Below are 12,176 nucleotides of genomic sequence, written 5' to 3' on the forward strand. Positions count from 1 at the left end.
TTGATTCAAACTGTCCGACAAGTATCCATCGTATTATTCGTTCGAGACACCAAATGCAATGTATACATCGATTTTTATCCATAAAGAATTCAATATTCTTCTACTAGCTACCATTTACAAATGTGACTTATCGCCTCTTGCCATCCATAATATCCCATCGATTGCAGTAACCTTAAAATAGATGTGGAACGGCGGTAAACTGTACGCACTTTTGTTCGGATGAGTGTGGGCGTAAAAAGGTCGTCTGTAAGAATTTGGTGGGTGATGGTGTCGGTTCGTATAGGGGAAGGGCTGCTTGGGGCTTATACGTGTATTGACCGTTGTGATTTATAGGGAAGCGATGATCGGCTGGAGAATAACTCCTCCGGCAAAAGTTGCCCGACACGAAAGACAATTCCTGTTCCCACCGTTACCGACGTTTCACAATATTTTATTCATTCATTTATTCATTTCCGTCTACTTTTGTCCCGCAATCAGTAGCGTTTTCTGTGAAATTACTCATATCATTTTTTCTTTTTTTCTTTTCTCCCACCTCCTACACAAATTGGTCTGACAATAACTTCTCTCCACACCACCAATGAAGTTTCAAGCCAACGAAAGTGGAGAAAATAAAAATTAATTATAAACAAGCGTACATTGTGCTAAGCTAAATCAAATCTCGTTAGGGAAATATTTCTATTCAAACTCTAACGATCGTTTAATCAGTGAAATCATTGTTAATATAAACAGCTATGATTGATTGCAATGAAATGTAGGAAGTGAATTCGTTGAAAAAAGACAAAATCAGATGTAGCCTTGATTTAGAATGAATGTGCATTTGGCCAGGGAGATGTGAGCAAATCAATTTCAAAAACATCAGAAATTCGATTTATAAAGTTGGAGAGGCAAAAAAATTCAGTAAGAAAGACAGAATATTTGGCACGGAGATCTTGTGATCCGTACTCAAATCTCGATAAAGAACTTTTTTCTATTGGTAATTTTTTGTTCTTCATTTCTTTCTCAGTGAAAGTGTTTGATCTTTTTTCTAAATTGATTGATTCGTTTCTTCTAAGCTAATTATACGTACCTATTTTTACTATGACCTCGAAATTTGTGTTTAATTACAAGGAATTTACAGGTATCATAGAAATGAATTGAAAAATGGAAAAGGTTTGAGTCAGGTGTTAAAAATCGAGAAATGAATGTAGGTTAGGCCAGGATACGTTCAGTGAGGTTATTTAAGACCCAGGTATTATCAGTCAAGAAGTGATCGATAGTTACGGAGAAATCGTTGTTTGCAACAGTATGTAAGTAAAACAAAGATGACGAAAGATCGAATTTCTCGATTGAACAGTACGCTTCTGGAAGCTGCAGATACCGGACATGCATCCCTCCTCGATCATGCGATTAGATCCAATTAAAATCACGAAAAATGAAAACAGCCTGCTACTAGCAGGTAAAAATATCGTAACCCTTCGGTATCACCGCTGACCGAAAAATTTTTATCGACGAAAAAATAGTCTTTATTCATTTGATCCTTGGAGGCTCGTTTTATGTGAATGCTTTGTCGTCGTTCCGAGATCGGGAATGATTCATATTTCGGGAAGACAGGAAGACCATGAGAAAAAAATAGAGTGAACCAGAAGGAGACAGAGGCTTGATGAAATAAGGGATGAGGAGAAAGGAGCATCCGCGAGGTGTCCTTCGTCCCGGTAAAGCTCCACCGGGCAGGCAGGGAAAAAGGCGCGAGCGTCTCTTTGCCCGGCTAGAAATCTTCCTCCCCCCTCGGTAATGTTTTCCTCCGGCTTCTATTCCCGTCTCTATGCCGCAAGTTCAGCCGCATCGCGTTCACTCCTCGTGTATATGCCTTTTATCTCCTGGAGGACCGGGAGACCGCCCGGGGATATGGACCTTGCAGCTTATAAGGCATCATTTGATTACCTCTTTTCCCCCTTCTCTGCACAGTGTATCCACCCGCTCAAAACGATATTACTTGGCATTCACGTCCCGAAGGCACGGAGCTGGATGTTATTTGACGAGTTGCTCGACGTCCTTGGATCCCGGTTCTTTCTCTACCCTTGTAACTACAAACCTTTGTACACGCCTAGGAGGTACCCGCCTGGCTTTTGTTACCACGGCTTCGGGCAATTATTTATCACTTCCGTATCCGCTTTAGATCCGAGATTTGCTCTGCACGAGGGAAATGGAGAATATAAATTTCTCACCGCTTGGCGCCTGGATCTATATGTATACACACACACATATATATATATATATATACATATATACCAACGCGTGTGCTAAAGGATTCGGTATTCGAACCAACTCTCGACGTCACTCTTTGGCACTGCTTCGCTTTCCTCGAATTTTTATTTATGTCCGTAGCAAAAATGTCATGCGAATTTTTTTTTCTTCACTTCCCTGTTGTTGCCCCTTGTGATTTATAATGATTTGGTGCCCTTTCAATTCCAACCTGACTAAAATTGATTTCAAATTGGTTCTGCTATATCAATGTAAAATCATTGTCGTTGGAAAATTTTTTCTATCGATAAAGTTTCAACAATTTTTTATACCGGTGGTGAAACGAGCATCTTCTCAAAAATCGTTGAGAGAGCGAACCAAAATCCAGAAACTGTAAGATTGTGTAACTTCGAAACAGGACACAGAAGATCAGTTTAAAATTTCAAGGCCTGACGGTTCAATTAATTAAAATTCCAACTACGAAAGTGCGTTCAATTGCCATGTTTGTAATATCACTTCGTAACAAAAACTTGATTCTGAAGTACAGATCCTCTGATACGACCTGATTAAAACGTGGATGAGCTATCACCTGTGAATTCCGTCATCAAGTGAGGGTCATTAATTCCGATCAGTTGTGTTTATACCATGGCCATGACGGAGAATGGAAGCCCGGTCAGAAGCTGGAGCTAGTCGAATTAGCCGAGGGTTACCTGGATTGACGGTGGCCATACATCGAACAGAATTGATGGATTGGGGCTTCCGATAAATCCACAATATATGGCTCGCAGCAAGGACCGCAAAGCTTTCAGTCGTTTAGGATATGATGCGGCTCGAGTTTGTAGCTAATGGGATTCAGATATTGCCTTGCAATCCTTCAGTTCTTTTTTTTGTTTTTTTTGTGTGTTTTTTTTTTACCATTCCGAAGAGCGACATCGGGACAAATCGTAAGGGTGAAAGACTGGATAACAATTAATCCGGAATCGACTACACGTGGAAATGTTCAAAAGCTCGTTTTGAAATATCGCAGTCGACTGGCCATTAGGGACGTTAATGACTTTTTGAAATCAGCATGCTGCCGGGCGTAATCATTAAAGTAGGTCCTTCTACCAGGACGAAGGGTATACCTTGCGTAATTATGTAATTACCATCGTCAAAAATTCAAACAATACCTCGCCGCAGCGGCGCAACGGCAACCATAATTGCCCCCTTAATTGCACTCGCGGGAAACAATACCTCGGATGAGAATTTTTCATGTGTTATAGGTTCACGCTACCTGTGCATACGCATTCGATGAACGTTGTCGCGGAAAGTTTGTCCTGCCGCATCGCACGATTACCGAGAGTCGAAAGGCGAGACGAACCGTTTTGCAAAGAAGTATTTTATAATTCGTTTCGCAGGCTGACATCGAGGTTTTGAATTTATAATACTTGAGGAGACGCTCAAGTCTGGCTGCCAAAATGCATCGCTTTAAATTCACTAGCGACTAAACACTCCTCGAAGTATCCAGCTGATATACCTCGGTATAAGTCAGGCTCTGCCAAGGCAGCCAAGAAAGTTGGCTATTAACTCCTCCAGCTCCTTTAGAGTTCTCTAGCTCGTTTGTGCTGCAAATGCTGCAGCAGTATTTCATTTACTTACTCCTCGTGCAAACACATTAGGCCGTATAACTGCCCTCGGTAGCTTCCAGGAACTGTTGCAGGAATATGCTTTATAGCGAGAGAGAGAGAGAGAGCGGACCTTTAATAAGCTCTTAAATTAATTTCCGCTACCGAATTATTACCAAGTTACGATAATCTCAACGGGAATATTTCAGGTAACTCGACGGAAATTTCACGTGATGTTTCCAATGGAAAATTACGTCTTTAACTCCCTTCTTGGACCAATATCTGATCGTTCTGGATCCTCGTTGTTCGCAACATAATACAATCAGCAATCGTTCACGTCAGGCAGGCTTTTTTTTTTTTTACTCATAATCAGCGTATTTTATTTTTGAATATCTCGAGAGATTTTCTAGCGTGAAATACAATTCTGTTTTTATCGAAACACGATTTTCATAGATATTGTAGTCTGTACCATTAGTGTATGAAAATTGTCACACTCCTTTTAACAAACGATTAGGTACATGGTTGAGCATTTATTGAACGAGCTAACTCTGTTAGTCTGCTTCACAGTCACAGAATTTGAAGCATGTCGTGGTGATTCCAAATTTGAATCATAACACTCGATAAGTTGTACATACGAGGTCAACGCTAACTCGATGCATGATTTTCCTTCACCATTTTCGATTTGGTTTATAATTTTTCCACGATTGTTCCGACTCTAAATAACACTCTTGAATTATTTCAGATCCAATAGAAATGAATAATTACCGTTAAAAATATCAAATAAAGGAGATTTAGGAATTTTTATTCCGTCTGAAATTAGTCAAATATACATGAAAAAAAAAATGCCCTTCACTCACGTATTTGTCTAAAATGATCGTCTTTGATTAAAGAATTTTATAGAATTTTTTCGATATTTTCAAAAATATCGTTCCGTTTTGACTTTTGAAAATTTGTAAAAAAAACAATGGTTGGCGAAAAAAAATCCGAAATAATCCAGAGTGCTATTGATGCTGATTCTGAACGAAATAAAAAAATCGTGATGGAAAATCATTTCTTGCGTTAACGTGGAATACCTCGTACATGTGTGTTTGCGAATGGCGAACTTTGGGATCGCTGCCAGACATGTATATATGTAATATATTATATATATATATATAAAACACATCCCCTGTTTCCGAATTTTACGATGAAAAAATGGCGGTTCCTTGGCAACTTTGTGATTAGCTGTTACCGAAGGTTTTTAGGGCTAATTAGTTCGGTCGTAGAAGTTTGCAAAAGTCCGATAAGACATTTGGGTCGGTCGTTTAATAATAATTCTCTGACATGCCGGTCACGAGTCGCCGGGAAACTTAAAGCTGTTAAGCCAGAACTAATTGAAGTGTTGTTAAGGGTGCGAGAGCCATGCTGATGTAACTCGGCATCAGGTATCATAGAGATTCCCCGACAGCATTTCACTAAATCCTCCGTTATGTATCTCGCATTATAATGACACTAACTCCTCGCTGCCTGCAGTGAACGGAATCATTAATAAACCTTGGTAGAATTTTTTATTCCCCCAAATTAAGCTTGGACTTTCAGTCGAAAGTTTCCGTGCAGAATCTGCGTCTTCGTTTTGACCCAATTCTCACCGAACAATTTTTGTTTTTTGTCGAAATATTGTATATTCTTATACTTCAATTCCTCTTCTATGCCTGACTGCAAACCAGAAAAGCAATTGTCATTTTAAAGCGATTCAAAGTTCTCAATGATGATATTTCAGATTGGCTAATTAAACAAATCTCATCAGTTGGAATGGTCAAAATTCTGATTGATCTATTTTCAGAACGAACAACACTCCGGATAGTTGAATTGATGAAGAGTTGAAATAACGAGTGGTTCTCATTTTCGAAAGGCTCTGACCGTAAAATCTCATTCAGTGCATCGAAAAGATTTCTAGTCAGTGGTTAGCGTTATTTCATACTTTTAATAATTCGGTAAGGTTCTTATTATTTGAAGTTTGGAAATGAGATTTGAGAAAGCAGAGCTCTGCTTTTTCCTCCCAGTCAAATTTATATTTCAACAAGTCATCAGAGGTCTTTTTCAAGCGTCCCATTTTCGGTAAAGAGGCAAATCAGCGTTGGAATCATTGCTTTGATCAGTCTTGATTCAACCAAACGACCATTAGACGAGAGTAAGCTAAGCAGTGTGGTGGTGGGTAGAGATCAGTCACAAATATCTTTGTTCATTTATAATCCGCTCAAATTCAGTTCCGATTACAAATAACCAGTTGAAAATCGAAACATGTGAATGGTGGCAAGATAGAATTAATTCACTTCTTAAAAGAGCTAAATCAATGCAGCCGAGCTTGGTCAAAGTTCAAATTCTCGCGCCGAGTGCCATCTTATCGTTAGATAGAAACACATCTGATTGAGATGTTGACACGCCGGCTGCGGTCACCGATTCATTCGTGCGTCGCGACTCGCGCAGAGAGTGTCGAGAAGTTCTCCATTTATATACCGTGTGTACACATCGTCATGAAGTGAATTTTGTGTAGCGTACAGTGAACGTGGATAAGTCGAAGTGCGAGGGTCGAACAAGGATGAGCAATTCGGATAACAAACGTACACTCAGAGAAATTTTTAGTTCCGGTTACCGCTCGGTCCTTAAATATTTTCATTTCTTACCACAATCGAAAAATATAGTTCTGGGTAGAAAATGAAAATTAGTTTTCTAGCTGTTACCGGAAAGTCTAGCATCCGTTACTATTCTTTCTCGTTACGATCACCGTTGCTATATTTGCTTCCAACTGTTGCGAAAATTTAATGCTTATATTGTGCAACAATAAATTGACGTTCAAGCCTTATTCAACTAAGAACGTAGAGTAAACCTCAGAAACTGATTTTGCGTTGCAATTACCAAAACTGGATCGACGATAGCGCAAAATTGTTAGGTGTAACCCGTTTTTCGTAATTCCAACAATAATCAAACGGTTTTTTCAACGATACCTGTTTTATTGAATTCTGCTAGTTACTGTAACAAATCAAATTTTTCTAAGTGTATCGTTCTTTATAATCACCACTCTTTTTTTTGGAAAACTTGCCAAATTCTTACTCAGAATTTTGCTCCCCTCGATTGCCGGAAGACCTTGATAAACGAACGAAACGACCCGGTGCCACAACAAATTCGCGAGCTAGGTCAGTCACATGGCCAAGGTAAGTTGGCGATAACAAAATTACCTTCCGGGCGCTCAATAAACGATTATTTCTCAGTGAAGTAAGCCGATTTAATACGGTGAGATAAACGGAACCCGTTTGGCCGGATTGCCGATTCAGCCCAAAGTTAGCGATGGCCATTAAGCTAAAAATAATCGATGCATCGATTAATCGGGTCCAAAAAAAAAACAATCGAACACGACTCGATTAAATCGGTGAAAATTAATCGATGTTTCGATTATTTCATATTTTCTTGGAACGGTGCGTATGAAACCAAAATTTCGTAAATTTCAATCTGTTGTCTTAATAGCGGACAAGTTTTTTGATAATTTACAGTTTCATTCAAAATATTTTTCAATTTCATGTGAAAATATCCATTCATCTTTCACTCGTTACATCAAATAATACAACAATAAGTTAATACTTTAATCGCATGAGTTGACAATGCATCGCATCGTTCACGAGGGTAAAAAACAAAAACCGATTTTGAGGTACTAAAATAATCGATTATACTCGATTAATCGAGTAGAAATAATCGATCAAATCAAAAACCGATTACTTTTGGTAATACTTAGCTCGTAGCTGTGGCGTATGTTGACAATCGGTGTTGGAGAATGTTTCAAAAGACGTTTGGAACTTGTCCGTACATATCTGGATGAGTTTATTTCGTATCGCCTGCAGGCAAAACGCAACGGAGTCCAACCCCTGTTCACGTGACAGAATCCTGCAGGGTGCAGGGAATGCAGCGAATATCCAACCGTGAAATACGAATATTTTTCAAAAGCCAGGACGTCTGGCATTTGTGCTGCTGAACAATGCGACGAGACACCGTCGAGGTGCCAGAAGCGAGAGCTTCTGGGAAGTCGGCGAACCTCGCTTTACTCGTAAAATTCTCCACTCCCATCACACGCGGTGCACAAAAGCACGTGACTGCTGCGAGTCCGTGTTTACAACGAAAGTGAAGCTTTCCCCGCGCCTTCCGCGCACCCGAAGGGCGGAACCCAAGCCGAGCTTTTATATCTTTTTTTTCTCCTCGCTTCCCCTTCTCTTATTATATATTCTTATACTTCTTCCACTACTTTTTAACTGTTTTTTTTCCTGTTTTCTTTATTATTATTATTATTATTGTTATTATTTCACCCCGCGTAACAACTTGGTTTATTGTTTCAATCTTTTACATCATATGCGGAGAAGCGAAATGGGACTGCAGCCGTGACTTAAACGCGTGACAGCTTTGAGTAAATCATTTCATTCCCGAGAACGTAGACGTTCCCTCAGGATGATCTTCGGAAATTTTAGACACACACGTGTAACATACTTCGATCAAATTTATTATCTCTAATTCGTTGGATTTTCCATAATATTTTCGGAGAAAAATCCAGGTTTTTTTTTTATATAGGGCAGGGTTAGTATTTTTGGTGTCTTTTCAAACACACGAGTGAATTCGTTGAAAATTTTATTTGAAATTACTTTTGTACCACTTCACTGACAGATTTTTTAACTCACAGTGGAAACGAAAGTTATGCATTTTCTTTACAAGACATAAATGTTTAATCTAAGATTGCTATGGATATTTGATATAAGCTCACTGAATTCAATGACATTCAGGTATCTGGTAATTGGTATAATTTCTGCTTCACAGCATAGATTAAGTAAAAAACACGTAAGATCACTGAAAAATACGTCTACCGAATTTGGAAAATAGGATAATAAGGTTTATTTGTTTTTCTGCTTCCAGGAATGACAATTGCGGTTCGTTTTCGTCTCGCTGCTATGGAGGTACGGCAGAATCACGATTTAGGTGTTGAGTGACGTTAAGTGACTTGTATTAGTGAAGTGTGTGGTTTTCTGGTATCGGCTTGAGCGAGATACCGAAGCTTAAACGCATCTCATCGTAGCAAACTGTTCGATGTCTCACCGTCCTCGAATGCGAAGACGAACTTCGAAAATGGTAAGTTGAATTATAATCAATATTTTTCAATAACAAATGAATCGTTACACCATTTACCCGATTGGTTCTCTAAATAATCTTGGTTATCGCGTCGCGATATAATTAACAATGAATTCAGCCTGCGAGTACAATAAACGAACATCTGACTTTGCCTACGGCAATAAAAAGAAAAAGCCAACTCGAATTATTACTAGCTATCATTATTACATAATTACTGTATCCTGGATGGGTAAAAATGAAGTGGGCGAAATTTACTTAATTCTACATCAAATGTCTGAGCAGTGGAATGAAGCTTTCATTTCACTCTCGCAGCGCATCGATCATCTTAGCACGAGCTTTGAAATGTTCGTCGAATTACACTGCAAATCGTTGGTTAAATTTATGGTATCCGGTTTGGTTCTTTGCCGGTATGTATATTGAGAAGGAAATAATTGGCAATGAAGAGTCATCAGAGTTTCGTGAATGGTCTCGCCGACATTCGGGCAATAAACAAGAGAGCTGCGGTAGGCGAATGAATGATGAAAAAAGCAAGGACGATAACCGGAACGCTGAGTGCATAAGGAAGAATGTCAAATGCACTCCGCGTGGTCCATCAAGATGCAAATATCCTTTTATCCTCGCGTAATGTATGCGTCCTCGGTGGAGAATCAGTATTCAGACGAGGGTACGCGTGATCCTCGCCCCGATATACCGCTGAGTATGGGGCTAAAGTAACCCTCCAGTTCCATGAACTACCCCGTAACACGCCCACACTCTTAACCAAAGCCAAACCTCCATTTTACGAGCGGACCGCCAAGGCTCGATACTTTCCAATGGATAACCTTTGAATTTATTTAATAACCTCCCCCTAACGTCTAGAAGAAGAACACAGAAAAAAAAACATTCACCGTCATTCTCACACGCGGATGTTCCTTGCGGCGTTTCATCGAACGCTCGATTCACAAATACCACCTGAAATATTATTCTATAAAAAAAAATAGAATTAAATGCACGGAGCTATCGATTAACGAACCGAATTTGCAAGTCTCCCGAGTTATCCGTGATTGAAGCAGTTGTGCAAAAATTCGTACGCGCGGAAAGATTTAACTCGACTTTACAAACGTTTCCCCTGATTTGTTCCCGCGCTAGTGCTTTTTTTTTTTTTTTTTTTTTTAATACAAACTCGTGCTCCCCTTCCCCCCCCCCCCCCAGCAGCCGTCAAATCCTCCCTCCTGTTTATTCGAATCAGATGCCTAGAAGAACGGGAGATTTTATCGCGCGGTAAATTGAATCCGGTGATTCAATGATAGAAAAAAAAATAAATAAATAAATAAAACGCAGTGGTACGTGCATTTGCAAAGCAAAAAAAAAAAGAAAATAAAACGGAAAATGAAAATGCGAGCTAAAAAAAGATCAAACAATACAAACTCTCAGTTTGTTCGGTTCAGTGCGCAAACTCTCCAGCACAGGACCCTCGCATTTTGCAACACTCACTCACAACGTTAATTCGACATTTTTCATAACGTTTTGCGCACGTTACCCTCGCGGCTTTCGCTTTGACGCGTAATATTTTCGTACGGAATGCTGCGTTTGAAATAATTGATATTTAACGTTTACAAAGTTGGGTGCGAAGTGCAGATTACGGTGTGTAATTAATCAGTTTCGTTTTATAATACAGTCGAAAACCGAGTCACCGAATCTCCCCACGTACCTAATTAAGTTGGCACGCACCGTTGTGGGGGAAGATCGATACCTACTCGTTTTGGGAAAAATTTACCGCGTATATGTATTTTTACGTTTTTCATTTCCGGACGACGAGCCTGAGCGACAAATCGCACGTGTATGCAGGGAATGAAAAATATACATGCATATGGATGAACGTACGAAATGACCGCATAGAAAGCCATCGGGGAACGTGAGCGTACGGATTGGGAAGTGAATATGATGCATGCGGAATATGCAAAATAAGTACGAACCGCCCGCTCGCCACCGTGGAATGAAATCGGAATCCGAGCCATTCGTCGCTGCACTGCAGTCAGATTCTCTTGCGGAACGAAGATGCGGGGAATGTCCACTTTGCAAAACAACTATCGTTTCACTCCTTGTTGACGGTTAACGAGAGCTGCTCAACTTCCCCGGACGCATTTCGTATCACCTGTTACCGGAGGAATCGTGCCACTGATATCAGTTTCTGTAAACATTTATTTAGGTACAACCTCTGTTTGTAGCAACAGGATTCCAAGGGCTTAAGGGATCCCACACGTACGATTTTTTTTTCGATGGTTGAAATACGCTGGTCAGCTGTTTTTTTTTTTTCATGTTAAATCAAAACACTCGCGAAGAACAGAACATATATTTTTGAACGTTTATTTTTAGTTTTTTATTTATTTATTTATTTATTTATTTACTTTTTCAACAGTTGAAAATGTCTTTGAAAAAGAGGAATCCTCATAGTGTGCACGGTTGTGGCTGTAAATATTACGTAAAATGAAATTTGTGAAAAGACTATTAATCGGTATAAAAGCCGCGCTTTCTTCAACCCTGCATCAATATCCTGTTCACATTTTTGTGTTGTCTTTAGAAATCGTCCAAATCAACACAGAACTTATTTTTGTCTACAAATTTTTAAACTGCAGTTTAAGTTCCGTTGGAGCATGAAGACTCGATCGCGTCTTTTATCTCTTGCAAGTATCGATTTCAAACTTTGTACTATAATATGAAACTTGCTGAAATACGTATCGTGCATCGCTGATGCAGCCGCTGTTCGGCACGTACGATGCACGGGATGAATAGTGTAGAGCAGTTATATTGTAACAGTTAAAAGTGATTTTAGTACCGATAGATGCTTCATATGACTTCCCTATGAATCAGAACAACTAACTTTAGTGCGCATTCACCACCGCAAATATTTTAATGTAGAATTTCTTGTTAAATTCTGCGAAGAAAAAGAACTTCCGACTGAAAATCAGAAAATATATGTAATAGCACTTCCACATTTAAATTTTTGTAACGTACTCCCTGCAAATTGAATAACGTGTACGGAGTGTTTGATATTAATGCAATAATTGGAAGCTTTGAACAATTCAAGCTATTTTGAACAATACTCGAGCAAAACAGCACGTAACACACTCACAGAAATGTTCGTATTTCAAAAACGTCCTTCCATTGTGATGATTTCACACTTGTAATCACACGTTTGAGGACCATATTTTGTATCAGCATACGACTCTT

At 39.3% G+C, this 12,176-nt stretch overlaps 1 protein-coding gene across 1 annotated transcript in view; it reads left to right on the plus strand.

Moving 5' to 3' along the window:
- The window catches only part of LOC124182358 (semaphorin-2A), a 272,031-nt gene that overhangs the window by 7,542 nt on the left and 252,313 nt on the right, over window positions 1-12,176 (plus strand). The window contains exon 2 of the mRNA XM_046569506.1: window positions 8,754-8,966. Coding sequence (XP_046425462.1) covers window positions 8,925-8,966 — 42 coding nt within the window. The 5' untranslated portion in view covers window positions 8,754-8,924. The remainder of the gene's footprint in view (window positions 1-8,753; window positions 8,967-12,176) is intronic.

Source organism: Neodiprion fabricii, chromosome 5 (genome assembly GCF_021155785.1).
Source record: "Neodiprion fabricii isolate iyNeoFabr1 chromosome 5, iyNeoFabr1.1, whole genome shotgun sequence".
NCBI lineage: Eukaryota > Metazoa > Arthropoda > Insecta > Hymenoptera > Diprionidae > Neodiprion > Neodiprion fabricii.